The sequence below is a fragment of the Alternaria novae-zelandiae genome (assembly GCF_023758075.1).
Source record: "Alternaria novae-zelandiae strain BMP 2774 chromosome Unknown scaffold_1, whole genome shotgun sequence".
Taxonomy (NCBI): Eukaryota; Fungi; Ascomycota; class Dothideomycetes; order Pleosporales; family Pleosporaceae; genus Alternaria; species Alternaria novae-zelandiae.
In genome coordinates this window covers 1078272-1100478 of record NW_026056961.1, presented here as the reverse complement: position 1 = coordinate 1100478, position 22207 = coordinate 1078272, and the positions used below count along the sequence as shown (strand labels likewise).

The 22207-nt window shown below is 51.7% G+C and overlaps 4 protein-coding genes across 4 annotated transcripts; 1 reads left to right on the top strand and 3 right to left on the bottom strand.

The window, feature by feature from the left end:
- Window positions 1-2724: 2724 nt before the first annotated feature.
- On the bottom strand, window positions 2725-3805 carry J4E88_000338 (uncharacterized protein; the record flags this gene model as incomplete). The annotated part of the gene is made up of 3 exons (XM_049394017.1): window positions 2725-3070; window positions 3115-3637; window positions 3688-3805. The coding sequence occupies 3 exons, from the start codon at window positions 3803-3805 to the stop codon at window positions 2725-2727; spliced, it is 987 nt and encodes a 328-aa protein (XP_049259846.1).
- A 3916-nt stretch (window positions 3806-7721) lies between these two features.
- On the top strand, window positions 7722-9446 carry J4E88_000337 (uncharacterized protein; the record flags this gene model as incomplete). Its single annotated transcript, XM_049394016.1, has 1 exon — window positions 7722-9446. The coding sequence occupies one exon, from the start codon at window positions 7722-7724 to the stop codon at window positions 9444-9446; it is 1725 nt and encodes a 574-aa protein (XP_049259845.1).
- A 1102-nt stretch (window positions 9447-10548) lies between these two features.
- J4E88_000336 (uncharacterized protein) lies at window positions 10549-12148 on the bottom strand (the record flags this gene model as incomplete). The annotated part of the gene is made up of 4 exons (XM_049394015.1): window positions 10549-11055; window positions 11104-11285; window positions 11331-11915; window positions 11968-12148. 4 exons carry the CDS (start codon window positions 12146-12148, stop codon window positions 10549-10551), a joined length of 1455 nt encoding a protein of 484 aa, XP_049259844.1.
- A 914-nt stretch (window positions 12149-13062) lies between these two features.
- On the bottom strand, window positions 13063-14058 carry J4E88_000335 (uncharacterized protein; the record flags this gene model as incomplete). Its single annotated transcript, XM_049394014.1, has 1 exon — window positions 13063-14058. One exon carries the CDS (start codon window positions 14056-14058, stop codon window positions 13063-13065), a length of 996 nt encoding a protein of 331 aa, XP_049259843.1.
- Between the last annotated feature and the right edge of the window lie 8149 nt (window positions 14059-22207).

The following is a 22207-nucleotide window of genomic DNA, read 5'->3' as shown; positions in this document are numbered from 1 at the left end:
CCATGGACTCGGGCGCCAAAATTCGTCTCCTTCTCCTCTCGACCACCCGACGACATGCATACCTCAAACAACCACTATGGATCTTCCATGAGGCTCTCGATGACCTTGTCCACCTCGTCGATAAGCGCACCGATCGCGTTCTTCCCTTTCTCGATCTTCGCTTTAACAACTGTAATCGATTGGTAGTCGATATGGACGAAGATGCGGAGATACGCCGGACCGCTGGCTGCGGTACCGTTGACTGCGGTGGCGTTCAAGTTGCGGCTCATGATATACACATCGGTCATTCCCGCCTTGGAGAGTTCCTTGGACCGTTTGCTGACAATGATGGACGCGATATTTTCTGACAGATCTCTTAGCTTTGTGACTTACATGGGTGGAAGAAATAGCCAGTGGTGGGGTTGCGCGTGCAACACAACCGACTTCAAGTATTGACAACAATACCCTAAGGGAAAGATCGCTCCGAAAAGACTGAAGGACAGTTGTACTTACGAGCCAGCAATAAAACGTTCTTGGCTTCATTAGTGGCGTTCAAGAGACTGCCGGCGTCCCGAAAAGGTTGTAGCAGCTCTAAAATTCGGTACTCGAGGGTATGGTCAGAGACTGGGACATTGAAGGCCTTGACGGAACTTTGCACTGGGCTATTGAAGGCGGCATCCTGGGGCCGCGGAGGTAGGGAGGCATAGTACTGATTAGGATATGGCGGCGTGTAGGAACTATGTGAGCCCGACATCATGTATATCGACATCGTGGAGTAGAGATTGTGCGTGGGGTAGTGAGAGTCTGGGTACGGTCAACCCTATATTTATATCCCTCGGAACTCTGCGTTATCGCCAAGGTGAGCTAAGAAGCTCGTGATGGAGTTGGGGCAGTATTTGACCCTTCATTGCTGTCGCAACCTTTGCGGCCGATAATTCACTCCAATCTCTCTTCGCCAAGATGACCACAACATTGACGCCATTGATACCATATCTGCATTCGGGATTACTCAGTTGATTATCACACTGGCAGTAATTAAGCGCTTGGTAAGCTCTTTGGTTAATTCTCGGGTGTATTGTTGGAACCAGGTATACAAAATGGCCAACGAGAGTGGCATTCTCCTGTCTACGTTATCACCTTCTAGATACTGTATATCTGTTCATCCACCCGGAGAAACTACCTTGGACCATCTCCGCGCAGTAAATAGCTACCATTCCCCTCGTCATCACTAAGTGGCATTAACTCAGCTTTTCTAACAACTCTGAACAGAAACCCCGGATGAAAGACCGCCATGATAACCACCACCGCGAACATGAGCGCCGCATCGAAGACATACAAGTACGCCTCTGTCTGATACACCTTACTCTCTGGCCCTTCGATAAACTCCGCCAGCCGGAAAATGCTCCGCACAACGACAAGCACGCTGACACTGTACAAAGCCCACATGTAGCGGCGCCACTTGACATGTGTTCGCCGTGACGTGCTGGTAGGTTCGTTGTTTAACCTCCGATGAAACACCACCGCCATTAGGATGAAGAAGGCGAAAGCGACCAACTGCGTACCCAGTCCTGCGATGACGACGGTGGTTCCAGTCTTCACTCCGTCTGGGTCACCGGAAGCTTGCATAGCCGAACCCATGATCTGACATACGAACGATCCGATATCGATGATGACGTATATCTTCGTAGTCCAGCGCGGGTTCATTACAGCGTGGTGCGTAGCATCGAGAGAGCGAATAAGGCGACCGAGCGTCATGTAGATGGTGGCTGCGAGAAGTGGTGCGGCCGCAAGGATAAGCATGAGTTGGAGGAGATAAGGGCTGCCTTGTCGAATATTCTTTGAGGACCAGGTGCGACCGTAGTAGCCGGCTGCTTCGCCTGTGGATCAATTTATCAGCGATGTGCTTTTCGGCGATGGGGTCAAGCACCGGGGTAACTGACCTACGCAGCCCAGAACGAATGGAATGAAGAACCAACTTCGCAATGGAATGAGCATGATGAAATGCGTCAGGCCGCCGATCGCGAACAGTATGAGAAACGTGTAGCCGGCGCCTGCTGAGGGCGTGTAAGGGTAAAGATCGAAGTCGGCTTCGCCTCTAGGAACAATATCGTGAGACGCCATCTGTAGATGTTGAGTCGATAACAGCCAAGGAAAATGTTGGATAAGCAAGAAACAAAAGATTAGAGACAGAATGTGTACGGAGATGTAGAAGATGATGGAGCGAATGAAGATACCTTTCAAGACACGACTGTGCGCCGTTACTATATACACATGCTGACTCGGAACATTTTTCGCATTCAACTCTTTCGTTCTCTTATCTCTCTCAAGCATTACCACAAGAGGCGCAGCGCCGCGCGGCATCTTTTGACACTGTGCTTGGTCGTTTCGTGCTGGTCTGTGGATCGCGTAACGAAAGAGAATACGCGCCGATACGCCTCGCGACACGCGAACACCCTACCACACCCATTTCGTTCGCTCTATTCTGGTAATAGTAATCATGGATGTTAAAGCACCTCAGTTTCTCTTCCCGAGCATATTCAGACTCAATGGCCAACATGGTTAATGGCATTTTGGGCAACATGTCAAGATGAGGCTAAAGACGAAAACGGGTCGTCGGCAATATCTTCGCGGGATCTGATGCTGGTCTGCGAATGTTATTGATGCGAGATTTTCTTCGGAGTGGTACTATCGTATACACATATAAAACGTTGATACAGTTCCAAAAGCAACGGTGACCGAAAGCGCTTAGAAGATAGCAATGACTCCAGGTGGGCTTCCAATACCACCCCTAACGTGTAATGGAGCACTTGTCATGAAGAAAGTGTATCGGCCCATCTCCTTGCACCTCTGACTGAGCTTCTCAAGATCCCACATCTCGCCGATAGCGGTACCCCAATGAACGAGAAGCCACTCGTGTAGGCACCATCCGTCGGTGAACTTTGGTGGCCATGCTTCAAAAGCGACGGTATCACCAGCTATCGCCGCGAGATGACGGTCGTAAAGCCAACGTACCGTCTTCTCATTGGCTTGAAGACCAATCGCGACACTATTGTCGCGCGTACCGCTCTTGCGCTCCGCTTCGTTCGCGTTGCTAGTATTGTCAGTCGTGGCTCTCAAAGTGGTAGGACAACATACTTGTGCCATCTTACGTATCCGCTACGAATCATCATAATGTCTCCCTGCTTCAAAGTGGTGCCTTGCCACTTCAGCGTCTCTTCAATCTCCTCGATAGGGATCTCGTGTCTCGATACCGCACTTGGTGCCTTCTTCCCGTTCTTCTCTTCATACCAACTAAGCCAGTCGCAAAGCACACCTCTTCCAACAATGCCACCTCTTTCGCACCACTTGTGCGTTCCGTTCGTGACGCTGTTCGCTGCCTCTTTATGCGAGAGACCGTTGTAATACATGCCGCTTGCTTGATGCGCGAAATGCTTCAAGCTATCCCACTGAGATCCAGCTTGAGTGTTGATGTGAAGTTCGTCATCGTTAGCACAGAACTCGGAGAAGTCCGCAAAATCGATTTGCTTTTGCTCGAGTTCTTTTCTGTTGAACCCTGGAAATTGCACGTTGTGTAGTTCCCAGTCAAGCTGGATGTGCTCGCCGGTAGTGATCTCTTTGGAGGCCGCTTTCACGACATCCGAGGTGAGAAGGTTGATAGCTGTCGCCTGTTAGATATACGATTGCTGTATGGGGTACAATTTGCTTTACTTCCGACTTCATCCTTTTGCCCGTCTTTGTCAAAGAACCCCCATATGCTGCCCTGTGGCATGCCCTCGACCTTCGGAAGGTCGTCAAACGCCGGGAATTTGTACTCTTGTTTCGCCATAGTCAATGTATCAATACTTTTGCTATCGTAGGTTATAAGATGTTACTCTACAAGACCCCAAAGTCACTTTGGAGAAGCTTGATATATGGGGCATTGTACACCGAGGTCAGTCCGGACCCCGCATCCAACGCTGATCCGCACCATGTGGACGCTTTCTTTGCTGTGGCTTCAATGACGTTGCAAATCATCATTTAGTGCGTCGCGTGAGTGTGCTAGTCATGAGCCGAAGCAGGGTGGTTGGTAGCCGGACCCGCTTCCGAAAGGTGGAGATAATGCTGATTATGGCACGCTTAGGTCATCCCTCCGTCCGGCATCCGAATAAAAGTCCACGCGCGACGGCACCATCGCTTTGCTACGAAGACACCTTTCCAGCGACTACCCAAACTCGCTCAACTATCCTCTATATAACCATCTATTTCATCTTTTCGGTCGCTGTGGATAAGCCTGCGCACGCGGCCCAGCATATAGCTCACCTTCTTTGGGGTTTTCCACGGCCTCGTCGGAGAAGGAGCAATGCCCCGCTCCATTTGATTGTACTTCAACAACACCCCACATTAACTTCTTAACGGCAATTTCATCACCTCTTTCCTTGTCAGCGGTTGACAAGTGACAAGCTGCGCTCATGGCTGCACTACAACTGCCAACCAGATTGGTTCCTGGTCGCAAAGGAACGAATCCCACTCCGACGCCGACAATGAGAACGAGACTCGCAACGATGATCACAGATATCATGGCGATGGGAGAATAGCCGCATGTATATCGTACATCTGATGGCACACTATCACCGATCCCATAGAACTAATGTCATCGTCAGCTATCACACTAAGTTCAGAACATGTCCAGGTAAAGAGCCTACCTCTATGGCGGCAAAGAAGATGCTTTGTGATATCATCCAATGTAGCAATCCACTGATTGCCATAAGTGGTATTGCAAACCGATAAGGTAGCGACAAGAAGTAGGTTGATCTTTGCAACCCTCTCGGGGCGCTCGAAACCCTTAAACCCTTTCGAACGTATGAATACGATGACCATTCTTTTCCTAGCAGCATACACGTCAACAGACTGTTGCATGAGAAATAGATGATCGAAAGCACAACCTGTGGCACGTTGGCTATGAGAGTGTTGCCTATTATGGAGTCGACATTGTGTTCACGTGGATACTCGATTAGTGTCCGAGCGTCGATGGCACCAAAACCCAACGCAGCGAGATTGCGAAGGGAGTTACTTTTACCAGATCGGAGATGACGCAACCCGTAGGAAAGAAATCCTCCTACGGTTGCTATCGAGATCAGAAGCCTGGGGGATGTTAACGAATCTTTGCGGATGGTAGAACGACGCGTGCGCACTTACACAGCGAAAGTGCTAATGCGACGGCTTAGACTTGTAGTATCTTTCCATCTATAGATTCGAAGCTTCCATCTCTTCGGTCCGGCAATGAAATTGTTTTTTGCACTCTCGATGTCCTTGGAGGAAGCGAGGCACATATTCCGAGTCCATGGATCCGGCTGTTTCAGGAATGAGAGCACAGCGTCACCCATCGTCATGAGTGGCTGCTCTTTAATGCGAAGAGCCAAATAGAAGATCGATATGGCCTTGATAAGATTCAGCCCTATCACCAGCGACGCGATGGGAATGCTCCAGAGAACTCGACACTTTGAGTCTTTCCTTTCACGCAAACAGTACTGTATGGGGCCTCTCATGTGGGAGAACCCAGACACACTCACGAGGTAGCCAATATCACCTGTTATGGTCCAGTTCCGTGCAGAGCCTCTGATGTCGTCTACTACTGCGTCGCATGACTTGTCCACATCCGTATGGCCCGAACAAATCCACTCGAAAGTATCCTGTGGAAAATATTCCCAAGCACTTGTGAGCGAGTGAGTCCAGAAAACCCCCGAGTTTTCGTTATTCTTGTAGTCGTCGTCTACCCCTTCAGTTTGATTTGCCCATACAATGTCATCAGACTTAGCCACTAAAAGTAGATCGCCTCTATGCGTTTGCAGGGTTGTTGCGTATGCGTCAATGCAATCCAAGTTATCGAGCCTCTCGAACCGGCTTTCTTGGATCCTTTGGTGTATCTCCCTGGTGAAGGCGAAGTCGGAGCCATTGATAGGACTCACACAGCCCAGACATTCAGCGCTGTCAACAAAGTTTTGTCTGACCCCGTAAACTTCGTAACTGTATGCTGCAAGAGACAGATACACGACCGAGTTGTAACTTCACATGTTAGTGTACTATAGGTTCTGGCTTCGACTCAATACTTACAAGAGATGTAGAGGTAGCGACGAGAGCGCTAGGGCTGACCAAAGAAGTACGCGCTTCTTGCTGATGCGACGTAGATTTCGAACGCTTAGGACACCTACATCCATCCATTGGCCTCGAGAGTGGGCGACGTTGATATCCATTCTGGTTGGAGAAGATAGACACTGCATAGCGTAATTCGATGAAGACAACAGAATTGTACTCAACAAGTTGATGATGACATGAAGGACTGCGTTGATCTTACGCGCACGATCACAGTCCCCTCTGAATAATACACCGCTATCAGTATTGGCAGCCCATGCTATAGTGGCGATCAGATTTATGAGAAAGACTATGGAGGCTGCGATCGCGCAGTTGAGGGCGCCGAATCTCCAACCTTTGGTGAATGTATCTCTGGACTTTTTCAAAGGTTCGGAGTGCGGCATCTGCATGTGGGTAAGGTGTTGTAGTTCCGATGCTGTGATATCGTCATCTACCGGATGGCGTTTGCGATGCTTGTACTTTGTAGAGAAGAAGCCGAACATGATGATGAACTCCACGGATTGTATGAGCGTTCTGAAAGATCTCATAGCAGCCATCTATACATATATTTGTACTGGTGTTTGTCCGCCCTGCCAAGACCCACGCCTCGTAAGCAAAATGGGGGCGGCGGAGGATTGTTCATCATTGGTGCTCCCTGGTACCGGTCAGTGTGGTCTCACTCAGCTCATCAGTCCACGTGAAGCCGCCCGGTTTATCGTTACCAGACCTTCTAGTGGTGCCGTCCGCCTAGATCCTGCCACGGCTTTACCGGCTTTAAAAGTTACGCCCAGTCGCAACATGGGTTACGTGTCAGAAGGCGGCTTCGACTCAGATGCGCTTTTGCAATCAACCAGTCACCTAGTTACACGCTTGCTCTGGTTTTGAAGGTTCTCGCGATGTATCTTCTGTTAAGGCGCAGAGCCCCCAAGCGCTTAGAAAGCTGGGCTGGAAGCTCATCTTATTTAATACGAGATGAATGTTGGCCAATGTGCGCAATGCATTGCGCAGGGAAACATCTTCGCTAGGTTACCTGGGTAGCGTTGTTGGTCGAACGGCATGACTTGTCATGTCAATGGTTTGCGACGATCTCGGAGAGGGTGGCTGCTGAGCAGGCGCGATGGGTTGTGCAGATGGCACTAGCTCATGAGGCTCTGTCGGTGTCATTGGTGGTTTGAGGTCTTACTCGAGTGAGATAACAGTTCAGATCGAAGCGAGAGAGATAGTGGCTGTTGATAAGACCTCGTGGTTATCGAACGCAGATGCTGTTGGTGTAACTGCTGGCACGGCGCGTGAGTGGGAAGGGGGCAGACTGTTTTGTATTAGCTCCAATGCTCCGACGCGTCCGCTGGCTAACCCGATGTGGACACCCGGAGCAAAGAGTGAACGCGATAGCTTCTGGCTGGAAACATCGTTGAACACATTGGACTCAGAAGATACAGGATATGTGGCAGGTTTCCAAGATGCGCCGCGCCTTCTAGACGGTCGGTCCAACGCGTCATCAATCCCCAGCCACACGTTCCGCATTTCCGGGCAGGCGTAAGCCAAGCCAACCTACCCCGCCAGCAGCTGGATCGCAAACCTGTGGCTGTTGCTCATACACATCCTTACCTAACTTGCCCCCTCTATACCGTACCATGGCCGAACTAATATCAGGCATCTCGAAGCTCAATCCCTTCGCGAAGAAGGAAGTCGATGATGAGGAGAAGGGCGATTTTGTCGACGCGGGAACTGTAGCGGGCGGCGGTCACGCCGCAAGGCAGTCGCATATCACCAAGGACAAACTACGTGTCAGCGGAGCACTCAAAAGCTTCCTAGTCAAGGAAGGTGTTTTGCAGGAGTCCGAGGCTGGATTGAAAAGTGAAGAGCCGACTACGGCGTTGCGAGAATTGCTCGACAAGAGTCACATCAACGTCCCACCAGAGGCTATCGACAGGAACCATCCACTTCCCGAATACTTCATCAGCTCATCTCATAACACATATCTGATGGCTCATCAACTCTTTGGCGAATCGCATGCTTCTGCGTACGAAATCGCGTTGCATACTGGGTCGCGTTGCGTCGAGATCGACGCCTGGGACAATGACGACAACAAGGAAGAGCCGAAGGTCACGCACGGGTTCACGCTCGTGTCTAACATACCCTTCCGCCAAGTATGTGAGACGATCCGCGATGTCGTTGACAAAGAAGCTGCCAGTGAAAAGAACGCTGCACCTATCATGATCTCCCTAGAGAACCATTGCGACGCGCACGGGCAGCTTCGCCTCGCACAGATCATGCAAGAAGTCCTCGGTCCCCGACTCCTCAGCAAGGCCATCCGCGACAAGGGCACGCGCGAACAAGACGACCCCAGCAAGCATGAGCATGTCACCCTCGCTGAGCTTGGAAACAAAGTTGCGGTCATCGTAGAGTACCATTTGCCGAACGAAGAGGAGAGTAGCAGCAGTGATTCGAGTTCGGACGAAGAGGAACAGAAGCAAGCTCGCCAAGAGTATGATGCGAAAAAGAAGGCTGCTAATGCTGGTACTATTGTCCCTGAACTGGCCGAGCTAGGAGTATATGCTCAATCAGTCAAGCCTGTCAACAACTCTTGGTTCGAAGCGGAGCTTGAGAACGCACCACATCACCAACTCATCAACGTCTCAGAGTCAGGTCTGAAAGCGCATCTTCCCGCCAATAGCGCCAAGATAGCAAGACACAATGCGCACCATTTGATGCGCGTCTACCCCAAAGGAACTCGCATTTCCTCGAAGAATCTTGCGCCGGTACCATTCTGGGGTATTGGCGCCCAGATCTGCGCTCTCAATTGGCAAACCTTTGGCGCAAGCTCACAAATCAACGAAGCGCTCTTTGCCGGCTCTGGTGGCTACGTACTTAAACCAGCTGCGCTACGTGCTGGTGGCTCGGGTAACCTCAGCACCGGACGCCGGAAGAAACTTCGCTTGCACGTTGCTGGCGCTACAGACGTTCCCCTACCCAATGACCGCGAACATGAAGACATCAAGCCTTACCTGACATGCACACTCGTTCATCCTAACGACATGAACAACCTGCCACCAAAGCGCAAGACTGCTCCTTACAAGCCCCACAAATTGACCGGTTTCATGCACAAGGACAACTCGCCCGCAAACGATCCTATCTGGAAAGACGTCCTGGAGTGGGAGTATGAGGATAATGAACTGACATTCCTGCGCCTGTTGATCAAGAGCGATGACAGTTTCTCTCGCAATCCCATCTTCGCCGTTGCCGCGGTGAGACTGATGTACGTTACACCTGGGTGGAATTTCATTAGGATGCTGGATCTTGGCGGACACGAGACCACATGCACATTGCTCGTCAGATTCGAGCAACTAGACCTATAGGAGTGGTGGGCTGGGAGTGAGTATGAGAGTGATGAGCCTGGAGACTGCGGGAGAGGCTGGTTGTGTAAAGTCGCCAAAGTGCGCGAGAAGTTGTGCGGTGACGGAGGAAGATTTTGAGCATTCCATTACTATCCTAAACCTCCTACAGCACCGGATTTAATTCTAAAGAAGTGTTTTCGGTTGCATGCTTCTGCCCCTCGGCATCATAGCCCGAGGTTTTCTCCGAGGCTTGCAGATCTCTGCAGAATCCTGCAGATCCTTGCACTCACGACCCTAGACCCTGAAGGTTCGACTCTGCCAGGACAGTACAGTAGTGAGCACAAAGCCGCTCACTAACACCCGTTAATCTCCACTTGTCGAAACATGCCAAAAAACGCCCGAATGCGAACACGGACGCAAGCACCTTGCTCCCGCGCCAAATTGAGAGATACTTCCGTGGCGCGCCCATCCCGCATGTTAGCTTCGTACCTAGCTCGTGATGTCAGCGCCAGAATCTTGACCCCTACCAGCCCACCCACCCCTCACTACACCAACACGTGTTCGCGCCCGTCCCATATCACCAAGCGATACCTACGCTGCATACGTGCAGAACTCCAGGGGCGGCCCGTCGCGATACAGTGGAAGTGATTATACCACCTACATCTGGTGGTGCGTCGCTGTAGGCTCAGTGAATGCAGGGGATAAAGGGGAAACTCTAATGGAGTGTAAACCTTTGTATACACAATCGAGAGTTCCGCGTGGGTGGGTGGACAGTGAGCGAATCGGAACAACGGCCCAAGCGATAGCTTCTTACTAGCGCACCTACATCGTATGCGTGCACTCACGAACAGGTTTCTGCTTCCCATGGCCTGCCTGATCTGCATGATACCACACTTCTATGCGCATGGGGTCCCATAGCGCGGGTGATGGACGGTCCAGCCTGAACGGTGAAAAAGCAAAAGCGCAGGAAAAGCATGCATGCACCGATTGGGTCAACAGTCTTGCTGCTGTGAGCGCTACAAGCGATACCTTCGTTTAAACATTAGAGTGCGCAACGCGACCTATTACAACTTGTACTGCAGTGAAATACTCCGAGAAGGAAAAGATGTGCTGGACCAAATACTCAGACCTTTTCTCCGCTACTGGATCCGTCCTTTTCGGTTTCCGCAACATACCCCTCTTTCGCTTCTCGATCTCGAATAACGACTTCGTGGCCTGAAGTGATGCCTTCTTGCTCCAGGATATGGTTTGGTACTACCGCGCCCTCCTCGGCACGATTGTAATTGGTGTCTGTCATGTGATAGAATCCCAGGTAGTAGAAACTCGCGATACCCATCAAGTAAAATAGCAAGATGCCGCCTGCCTCGGCGATGAACGGGATTTTGATGCTGTCGAGGCCGAAGCAGATTGCTTCTCCTGCGCCGAGCACGCCGCGAAAGACGCCGACATAATGTGTGAGCTTCTGGGGGGAGTTCGTGAGGGCACCAATCCAGTAGTAGACTATGTTGTGCCACAACTGTGAGAAGACCCAGTTTAGCATAAAAAGGAAAAACACCCAACCGAATTTGAGCTCGTCCCAGTCTGTAGGGTTGGTGGGCGGATTGTTGCGATCATAGTTGCGGGTGCGAATCTAGATGACATTAGGACGCAATGGCGGGTAATGGACTTCGAGGCATACCATTTCCCAGACCCATGCAATTACTAGAGGTATACACACGCCAGTCAGACCGATGAGTCCGCGCTTGCGACGACCCCACCCAGGGTAATCAAGAACGTATTGCAAGACCCACCCCGCTGGTATTTGCATAACGACAGCAATGAACGAAAGCAGTGAACGGGTGCGGAGGTTGTTATTGAAGGCTATGAATGTGTGAGCGTTATATTGACGAGTGCTCGAAGACCTACCATTGACCGATCCACTATACACCAAGAATCCCTCAGCTGGCAAGAACGCGGGTAGCATCATGAGAAGGACAGGGTCGGTGAAGACCCGCAGGTTGGATCTCAACTCCTCCCAAGCACCTCTTGGGCGATCAACAGCAACGACAGAGCCATCGTCTCTCGTAAGCTTGTGTGGCCGAAGCAATGCCAGACATAGCAGACCGCCGATGACCATAATCGTGATGAAGGCGATATAGACTGATCGCGGTACACCAGCAACAGTGTCCGATTTTCTGTTGATGATGACCGGAATAATGCCACTAATGACGGACCCGAGCGCTTGCATGTTCATCAAGATGGTCGCATAAGACCCCTTTTCTCTTTCTTCCGGATATCCTGTCGCAACATAGCCCGCAGTGATAAAGACCATACCTGCGCCAATGCCGATGATAGGGCCAGCGGTATAAGGGTAGCCCGTCTTACCCGTCTCATCGTAATACCAGAGAGACCCAACGTACACAGCGTAGGTCTGGACGCCAATGCACATTGTCAGACCGGGCCCGAGCTTATTCAGGATTGAGCCGCCAAAAGAAGACGAGAAGAACCAAACTGCGGTATGATCAGTATGCGTCGTCCTCTTAGATTGTGAATGATCGTGTACCTGCACATAATGTCGCATTTACAACCTGAACTACTTGCGCTGAGTCCGGCTTCCCACCACCCGCTCCAAGAAGGTTGAGCGCAACGTAGATGCCCGCTGAAGAGCCAACACCGAGACCAGCAATCAGCATCTGCACCCACGGTCCATGGTAACGAAACTGGGGGAGGGCCAGGAACCCCATGACGTCGCACGTCAGCTCTTCCGGGAAGAACAACGCAATGCAAAGGCAAGATGGAAGAAGGATGGATAACTTCAAGTGCGGAGGTGAACGTTACACTAACAAACAGACGGGCCGAGGAGGCGTGCGAAGGGTTTAAACTTTAAGCCATCCATGACTGCGCCTCGATGAGAACCATAAGAATCAAGAGTGGGCGCAAAGCGCTAACCCACAGCACAAACTCACACCCTCAGTACGAGGCGACCAAGGGCTGGATGCAGCGTCCACCGATAGATAGTACCACGTCAGAAACCGCCAGGGTCCTGACGCATGGTGTTCAAGGCCCCATGCATTCATCTGGCTTCTTTTGGCATTAATCTTCGTTAGCATCCAAGTGGCTTCGAAAGCTAATGCGCAGTGTGCTTACCGACGAACCAAAACTCCGTGATAGCGGCTGGCCAGATGCTAGCGTCAGGTTCCCGTACTGGGCTAGCTGACTCGCTAGGGGCGGCCCTCAACCCGTGAAGAGAGCTGGTGGCCTAGGCCAAGGAAAAAGAAATTGGAGAGCGTTGGAGTGCATTGGAGGTGCATTGGAGAACTCAAGTCCCGTGCTGAGCGCTGCACCTCACGGGAAAAGGAAGTTGGGGTTGCTGTGTGAAGACAGGGCTTAGGTGGAGAAGAGCATGCACATGCATGAGCAGATTTGTGACAGAATGTGCAAGCTTTCGGAAAATTGAGTTGTGGTGCGTTTGACGTTGCATAAAGTTGCTGAAACTGGGTTCATTAACGCTCCGAGAGCTGCTCCACCGTGGAGTGCGCTACGCAGCCGCCGTCAGCAAAACTACGACACCGAGCGTACGGATCCGATTGTCACGAAGGCACTCGTGTCCAGTGCGATGGAATCCCACAGACGGGCCGGCCCTCTGGCTGCCGTTGAATTAATCCCAGACCTGCCGACAACTCACGTTAATGCGCTTGGTTCCCATATAGCCCTTCCACTTCTTGTAAGTCTTCTCTTCAGCTGCCGTAGAACCAGGTGTGCCAGCTGGCCAGTTTGCAAGGTAATCTGGGCATGTGCTTGGTATTGAACGCGCCATCGCATGCCAAGCCCATCGAGCGTTGCCAGTGAGATGCACAACGTCGCCACTGTGGACTCGAATCGCAACGCTTCGTGGGGCGTTCTCACCTTCCCCGTCATCTTCTCCTCGAGCCATGATGAAGATGCCATCGCATCCGACGCTGAAGCTCGCTAGCGCACGTTGACACTGCTCGCTGACGTCGCGATGCACAGGCATAAAATCCTTGGCCGAGTACATCAAAACCACGCCAGATTCAGGCCGAATATGTGGGAAAAGGCCTGTCACAAGCGTTGTCAAATCTTCCGGAAACGGCGTCGCATGCTTCGCGTAACTACGCGTTGGCCAATCGTATTGTTCGCCGAGGGTCAGCCAACGAAGCTTGGTGTACAAGAATTGCTCGTTGTTCAGAGGTTTCAACTTGTCTGGAAGCTTTGGAGTCAGGCAGTCATCCGGATCTGACCGTTGGCGAAGGAAGAAGGAACTATCAAAACGCAGTCCATCTGACGTTGGTTTCGGGGGGTATGGTATATCATAGTCCGCCTGGAGGTTGATCTTATGGCCTGGATCTGCTAGGTCTCTGTGCATCAGACATGACGTGAAAAGAACTTGCGTCTCAGGTGGGAGGAGCCCAGAGATGACTTGAAGGCCAGGGAAGTCGCGATGCTCGAAGATCTGTGCGTCTTGTGCAGGTACAGAGAGTGGTTTGCCCCTTGCATACGCTTGGCAAGCAGCGTCAATTTGAGCCGCTGGGATGATGCCTGCTGGTCGCCAGATATCTTTGCGCTCTTCACTGAACTCATCGCGTTTACTAAGATCGAATATGTTTGGATCGGTATCAAGGTCGGCCTTGCGCATACTTTGATATCGCCAATGCTCTTTCTGGATAAATTGTGGCGGGGTAGCATGGGTGTCATGATGCACCGAGCCCTTCTGCCATGATCGTCAGCCAGACCCGTTCAATTCGAAAGGGTGACATACGAACACGCTCAGTGGCATCCGTAGACAGATCCATAGCCGCGGCAGGACGGTAGAGGTATGGCCGGGCGAGGGGGCGTATCGGCACCTGGATCAATTGAGGCTTCCTTAATGGGAGATACAGCCGTTCCAGAAGTCGCATCAATCGCGATCGATTGCAGAGAGTTCGCAGAGATAAGGTTAATACGCGGGCTGCACGAGTAGCATCACGAGTGGCCAGACGGCCAGACCCAAGAAAAGATCGAGGAAAAGTCGGACCGTGCGGTGGCTTATCGATAAGCTGACTAGCGTCTTCCGCAATTGTCCGTCCACGCCGGCGGGTAAAGAATTCAAAACATGCCACAAAGCACATTCAAGAAGGCGCTCTATGTTTGTCGCCATGGTCTGCTAACTAATCAGTAAAGTATCTCTTCGATCTATCGAGGAGATTAGGATGCTCTCACTCGCCACTTTCGACCCACACAGCGAAGTGCGACTCACAATTCACAATATGGCATCATGGCCGACTGCGGGAAGTCAGCCTCGAGGTCTTTGAGAATACATCTTCGTGCGGAAGGTGGATTTATACGAGAATGTATGCATTTTCAATTCAGTTGCATAGTCACCAACGCGCTTGAAACCCTCGCAAAACCTAACTCTCTTTTGATGTAGACGAATGCGACATGACCAGTGACACGATAGTGTATGTATTTGGCAGACCTTATGAAAGAAGTACCTCTAAGCATATCCGTGGAATGGACATATAACGCAACAGCTTCTTGCGACTACCAGGGCATTCTTCCTCAATCTGATGCGACAAACACATGTTCCGGGTAGCTACGCAAATAACGTACCGACAAAAAGCCCGTGTAGCCAGTGTAGCCAGTGCTACCATGCCCATATCGTAATCCACGTCTGACACCCGTCGAAATATCCATTTCCAACAAGATATGCCAAAGACAGCGATGGGGCCCCTCGAGCAACGCATCTTTAATCTCCTTTGGCCACACCGACCTCCTACAAAAGACGATGCGGATATGAACCGACAGATCGAGATAGTCGCTAGTAAGCATCGAAGCCCCAACTACGGTCGTCGCTCTGACATTTACCCAACAGACAACCTCGCATTTATCGTTCGCTGGACTCTCACACCCATCGGTCATGAAGTAGATTTTGTGGTATCGATTCCGGTTGCGCTGGAAACTGTGCTGGCCGTCTATATACATGCGTGCGGAAGAAGCGAACGTATTCTTAGTGCATCAGCGGATACAGGCGAGTGTATTATTGGGGAGTTGGAAGAAGCCATTAGTAGCTTTATGGCTGAGCATGGCTTGTAGTCGTGCCGATGGGTATCGTTCGACGTGTGTGATGGTAGCGCGTGAAACTTGTGGACTAAGGAGCTGAGATGTGAGACATCAGCATGATTTCGGGTGCTGGGGCAAAAGTGGTCTATGTATACATGAGCGTTAGTACATGGCGCATGAAAGCTGTGAGATTGTAGATGGGAGTGGCGGGTGTACTAGGGACAGGTAGCTGCTACGAAGTCGAGCTACATAGGTACTTGTGAGGCGCTTCATGTCTTGTGATAGGTACCTCGATCTTTATGGACTGGATCGCGAGCCCTCAACGTGAAGCGCAGTCGTCATGGCGGGACGACGGCTTTTCCGTGAGGATGATTGTACGAGTAGTTGGAATGGGCGCGGTGGTGTAGATGCGAGTCTTCGTTCAGTGTCGACAACGATCTTGATATCGATCCGCAAAAGGTACCGGTGTTGACGCTTCGTAATTTGGTAGGCATCACAGCAATGTAGTGGTTCCATGAGAAGAAGGCTCCAATGCAATGTGATCGGGACAAGGCTGGAGCGCGTAGCAAAACAGCCCAACGCGGCACAGCCTCGCGTATGGGGGCCACAATACCATTGCGACCAACAAAACAACGGCGCTAGGCAGCCACGCGTAGGCATTTTGACACACAAAAATCTAGACGCATTCTTCTCTACCGATATACCGCAAGCTAACAAGTAACGCAAAGCACAGCTTTTAGTCCCTAATACCACGTCGCTCTACCCTCAACCAAACGTCCGGTGTCATGTCGCTCATACACATGGTTCGTATACATGAAGGGTGCTGAAGGAAGCTTCACACTACCTCACCCCATTCAGCCGCTTCTCAGACGCCGCCACTCCGTTCGTCCTTGCCCTCCGTTGCTCCGCTTCATCCTCGTAAACCTCGAATGCTACGACGCATGTGCACGCCGCGGCGGACGATTCACGGGCACCTCCGTCCCGTATATTTTCGGTCAATTCGACCGCGTACGAGTTTGTGAGAAGCCTGACAACCTGGGGGGAATCGACGGGGAGAGAGCATGCTTCGCTCAGTTTGCGGTGGCGCGTACAACCCGTGTGGTATACAGGAGGCTCGACTATGAGAGGTCAGTACCTTCTGAGTCGAACCGGTGGTAGGTCACTGTTACCTCCGTTCGTTTCAGTGTTGGTCTGGTGTTCTTCTGTGTTGGCCCACATCCCAACAAAGGTCAGGTCACTACTATGAGTCCTGACAGCAGTACCAGTAGATCTGTTACCGTTTGCTTGGGCAGTGCCGTGCTGATGAAGTGATGATGAGAGAGGTTCTTGGGCATTCTGCTGAGAAGAGCCAAGGGTAGCCACGGCCGAGGTCACGGCCACTGGTGCCGAGGAAGCCATCTTGTTCAGTCAAGCAGTAGTATAGTTGTAGAAGGTTTGTCAACTACATTCCAACAGCCGCCCGCAAGGTGCTACTTATACTTTGGCTGCCATGCCATTTGCTAGGGTGTAGTGAGCCAGTCTACGCGTGTGAGACAAGTGCTAGTTGCGCAGCGCCTCAAGCAGAACTTTGACAGACAGCACATAGCCAGGATGACTCGAATCACTCACTTCATCTCTCATTCGCAATGCCGCTTAGCCGTATCTAGAAGGTTTTCTTACTTGCCTCGTTTGCGCGGAAGCGGGAAGATAGCCACTGCATGCTCTTGTACCCATGGGGCAAGAGTAGAAGGACCCCTAACCCGGGGTGGGAGCGTGGCTGTGGATACTGAGATCCCACTAGCTGTTCGGATTGGAAGACCCCCTGATCATGGCAGTTACAGCCAGCTTCCGCGGTCAAACCAGACGCGAGATCCGTGGGGCTAAAAACGGGCTCAGGGCACGTTCTCCCACTGGACGGTACGATCTGGCCGCGGATGTAGTGCCGACTAGGCAGTGAGACCATTTGTATACAGCCTGGTGGTGCATAGAGCAGGGATCGGCGTACCGAGGATCACAAGCAGAAGAGGCGGTCGAGGTCGCCGGTCTGCTCACATCGGCCTTGTCGGGTGTTCACGAAATACGGCCCGGGTAACCCGCTTCGACACAAGAAGTGGCACCGGACCAGAGTTGCACAGCTTTCCCGACCCGAAGTCGCTGCTTATTACTTGCTGGCCATCCGACCTCCTGGACTTTGGATGATGAGTGGCGGTTTTTTTTTCGATCAGTAGAACTCTTTTGACTGTCTTTCGGAGGTGGGTTCATGCCACTTCCTCTAGAAACGAGGGTTCGGTGTTACGTTGCGTGAGGGGGTTGAGGGTTTGTCCCAGGCACGCTTGTGCCTTAGGATCTGACCCTAGGTGGTATAGATAAGGGACCTGATAAGAGGGTGACGAGAACAACAGCTCGAAGAAGCCGCTTCCCCGAGATATCTACACCATTCAGTAGTAAGCACCATCAGGGAGAGAAGCCGATGCGAAGACAATGCAAGGGTGCCATCAAGTCTGTAAGCCCTGTTCAGCCTTGACAGTCCAAACAGGAAGGAAAGGGACGCGAAGCCGCTTCCCCGGCAATCTTAAAGTGCGCAACAGCGTCATCCCACACTTTCGTCATCCCGTAATGTTACCCAGATGCATCACTGCCCTGGTGCCGTTACACGCACAGCCCTGCCGATTCCGCGCGAGGCAGTGTGTCCACATCAGCCTAATTCTCGGTCGCATAGCCTACCGATCAGCTTCCCAAATCTCTCGACCCGCTGCAAAGCGTCAAAATGGTATGAGTGTAGGAAGATTTATTCACAGCAAAATTCATACACAAGCGCAGCGGGGAAACAGGGGACGGCAAGTCCTTTGGCGGCCGAACGCTCGTCGCTCGTCGCACAAGCTATCATAAAGGCTGTTGCAATTATCTCCTTCGGGATTTCTAGCTCAGTAAAACGCAAGATTGAAGTTGCGCACACTCAGGATGAAGTTGAGAGTATTGCGCATCACCAGTCCGCACGCCAACGGTTTGGTAGACCAAAACTCTCAAGCAGGTGACTGCAAGGTTGAGGCTGGCCGAATGTCCTTCCACCGAAAGCTGTTGGAAGCTTCTAGAAGGCTGTCGGTTGTGGAAGCGGCAAGGCGTTACTTCTTCAGGCCCACGCGACGACCCCAGGCGCAGTGCTGGGGTGAGATCGACGACAAGATCATCGGCGAAAAGCGCTTTCCTCTACACAGCTGAAGATCCAAAGGCTCTTATGTGCATGATCCGTGCTGCTGCTATGAAATGGTTGCCATGGTCGGTAATCGAAAGTCTAACAGTCGCAACTGTAAGCGCTTCCCCTGCATCTGCCTGCATGAAGTGTGGCAGGCAATTTATCTGGTTGGATGTGAAGAAGCCGGAAGCGCGAAGCCCAAATCTCTCTCGCGTCCGTCCAACCCCCCGTTTGCAGTTCAGTTTCCCTAGAATGAATGTGCATATTCGATCATGGGTGACAATGCATTGTGTGGCTGTGGCATATCCGCAGCGCAGCAAACTCGCCACTGATTCTGCATTACTGTGCGACAGATGACTCAAGCCGCACATTACTGCGCAGCTGCGCATGAATCCCCGGAAGATCGAGGCGTCTCGTATGCAGTTCTATTCTGCCGCGTTTCTTCAAGACCGTGGTGCTTCAGCTCTGCTGGTAAGACTCCGCGGAGAGTGTCTGAGCTAAGTTTACGGTGTTTTTTACGCTGGCAGCAGCGTAGGAGGAATAGTACCTCGAATCCGAAGAGGCTTGGTGTGTTTCGAATCTTATTGAAATCTCAACTGGCAGACAGGGATATGGCCATTGCTGTATGATTTGCTGGCCGAATGCAGCAACGGAGCGAGGTTTCTCAACTGGCGCGCGTTTTCTTTACACACCGCTATGTCAAGCCAAGGATCTAAGCGTCGTTGAACAGCCTTCTGCGTGTTGGCTAGGCCTGTGCAGTCGACGCTAGATCACCGGGCTGACCATAACCGGACATTTCGTGGAATCTGTCTGCCACGTGCTGTACGATGTAAGACGGAGCTGAAGGTGAGATTGAAGATTTGACATTGTAATGCGGAGATACAATATCTTCCCCTATGACCAGTATCGCGTTGCGGTTGCGATACTCGCCATGAACTATGGTGTTCTTGTCCCGACCTTCAACATAACGAGCTGCTCGTAGTTAGTGCAAACCTCATGGTGTATGCGTGTTAGTCTGCATCTCGAACCGAAGATCTATGTTCATCAAACTGGCGACGTGGGGGTATCCAAATTGGATCGTCAAGGCGTCCATGGCTGAAAGCACACACAGTCCACGGAGATTTGGTAAGTGCCGTACCTGGACGCGCTTGCCATTGGGCTCGGGCTACTTCCGCTCCGTCCGTACAAGAGCTGTTAGGCTACAGTTAGCAGAGTGGAGACTACGCCTGTCGTTCGACCAGCCTGGCGGCAATGGCGCAGTCTGTGGGTAGTAAGCTCGTCTGTGCTGGTTGTGGTGGCGGCATCATTGATGTACAGCAAGGAACCCATGTATGCTAGCGAAGTCGAGGCAATCGCTTAGCATGGGAGGTGACGATTGGTGAAATCTCTCCCAAGTAGGATGTAGTCGGGCGGGAGAAGTGTAGTAATACATTGTAAAGTACAAAATTCGGTAGCAGCTGCTGCACCGGTTGAACAAATGTTGTCCCGGTAAGAAACAACGCATGTGCAGCGGATTCGGGGAGAAGGCTTGCTCAGAAGTCACGGATGCAAGGTTCACCAAGCTGATGACAGGACGCTTTCCCAGTTGTCAATCCGCCTGCGCTTTGCTTATCGTTCCCCGGATGTGTTTGTAGTAGGGGCGATCTTTGAAGCTCGAACGATGGTCTCGATCTCGCGAGCCATGTTGTCCCCTCTGATCCCCCTAGCAGATGCACACGTGCAACCACAACTCGCTGAAGTACCAGTAGACCAGTCTTGCGTCAAGCATGACGGCGGGACGTATTGGAGCATCTGCCGAGAAAATGTCGCTGAATTCGAGCCAGGTTGCTGAGGACGAGGACCAAGCACAGCCGCATGATACGTGCATGGCGCATCTGAGGGCAACCTCCGTATTACGTTCGTGGCCGGACAGGACAGGCCTTGGTTGTAGAACTTGAGAGAAAAGGCATCGTTCCGATCGTTGCTGTCCATCTTTACAAAAGACGAGTGTTGCAGTGAGCGTGTTGGGGTGATGTACTGGATGTGATGCTTTGAGCGAGTGTCTCCGCAGGTGGACCTCAAGGGTGAGAACAATCTTGAACGTACCAGAAATGTCTACAGACTATGCTTCCAGGGACGATTTGGCAGTGGCGGACGAGAGAGTTCTCGAATTGTTGGTGCTGGTGCCGATATCACAGTGGCAATGGGCCTGTTTATATGTACACCCTCCTTCCAAGCGGCGCACCGACCTCTCAAAACGCTGATATCTAGCTTCTCCTTCTGCTGACACCTGGTCATGGCCAGTTGCGGCAACATGAAGCATGGGACTTCACTAGTCGTCGCGGTTTGGGCAAGAGCAGCGAAGGACCGGAGCAAGGTACAAGGATGTGACAGCAATTGAGTGGCGTTCTTATTCTCCACAGCGATGTCCACCAAGGAGCTCGTATCGTTCTGTTTTGCACTTCTTTGGCATGGCGTCCGCATGCTGTCAACAAGAGTCTCAAGCCCCTACCCCTGTCATGAAGATCACTGCGGATGTTTTCTGCCTGTGTGAAGTTGTCAGTACAAAATTCATCAAATCAAACCTCTCATACTGGTCGATAAAGCAGAAGTCTCCGAATTACCCGAGCATATCTGGTTTCATGTTGCGCAGATCCAGTGAAAGGAGAATACAGGGACAGGGACAAGGGTTGTAGGGCTAACATACACACTGAGGACAAGCATCGGCTGATGCAGGTACTATACGTACGAAAGCGGGCACGCGCATCGCGTATCTTGTCAGCGTCAACCTGCAAGGCCCTGATCGCCTTCATGATGCCGGAATGCTAGGATGGCGCGTGCCAAAACACATCCATCCCGTACTATGACCTGAGAGCGTGGGGAACATGAAATTGTGGTGGGTGCAACCTGCATGCGCTTGGCACGCATGTAAGACGTGCAAAAGAGTACAAAGATCTGCGACACCAGACCACGCCTGCACGCTCAGCAATATGCCCAGAGCTGCGTCGAGACAGCATCCGGTTTCTTTGGCAACATCTCGGCCTGGCTCGGCCTCAGACTTGCGTTTGCGTTGAACAAAGCTGCCGTCAATCTTAGCGATACCCCTGGGAGGCTGACTGTAGGCCCGACCATAGACCCGATGGCGGAATCGTAAAACGCATGGTGATCTGGTTTAGTGGCCTGAGACCATACGAGTGTTCGCGCGTCATTACCCCGGGTAGCGGTCAAGTGAAAGGTGCAAGAAAGGCTAATGCAGGTACCAATCTTCCACACATCCTTGTACCTGGAGCAGACAGAGCGAACTCGAGGGTCGGTTTGGGTGTGGGCCGGGTGGAGCAAGCTCGCCTGCATACCTGGAATACGATGGCCCCTCTAGTGTCGCGTATTGAAACTACACGATTACAGTTGGTTTCTTGACAAAGAATGTACAATCATACACATGTTAAGCTCATTCGAGGCCGGTGTTACTCAATGGAGGATGTTCTCAAAGCTTCAGCGTAGGCGGCCATGGCAATCCTCAAGGTTTCAAGGTTCTCAGATGTTCCAAGCAGGCTGGAGGAGCGAAACGGGCAGGATCGTCCACAAAGTTCCACGT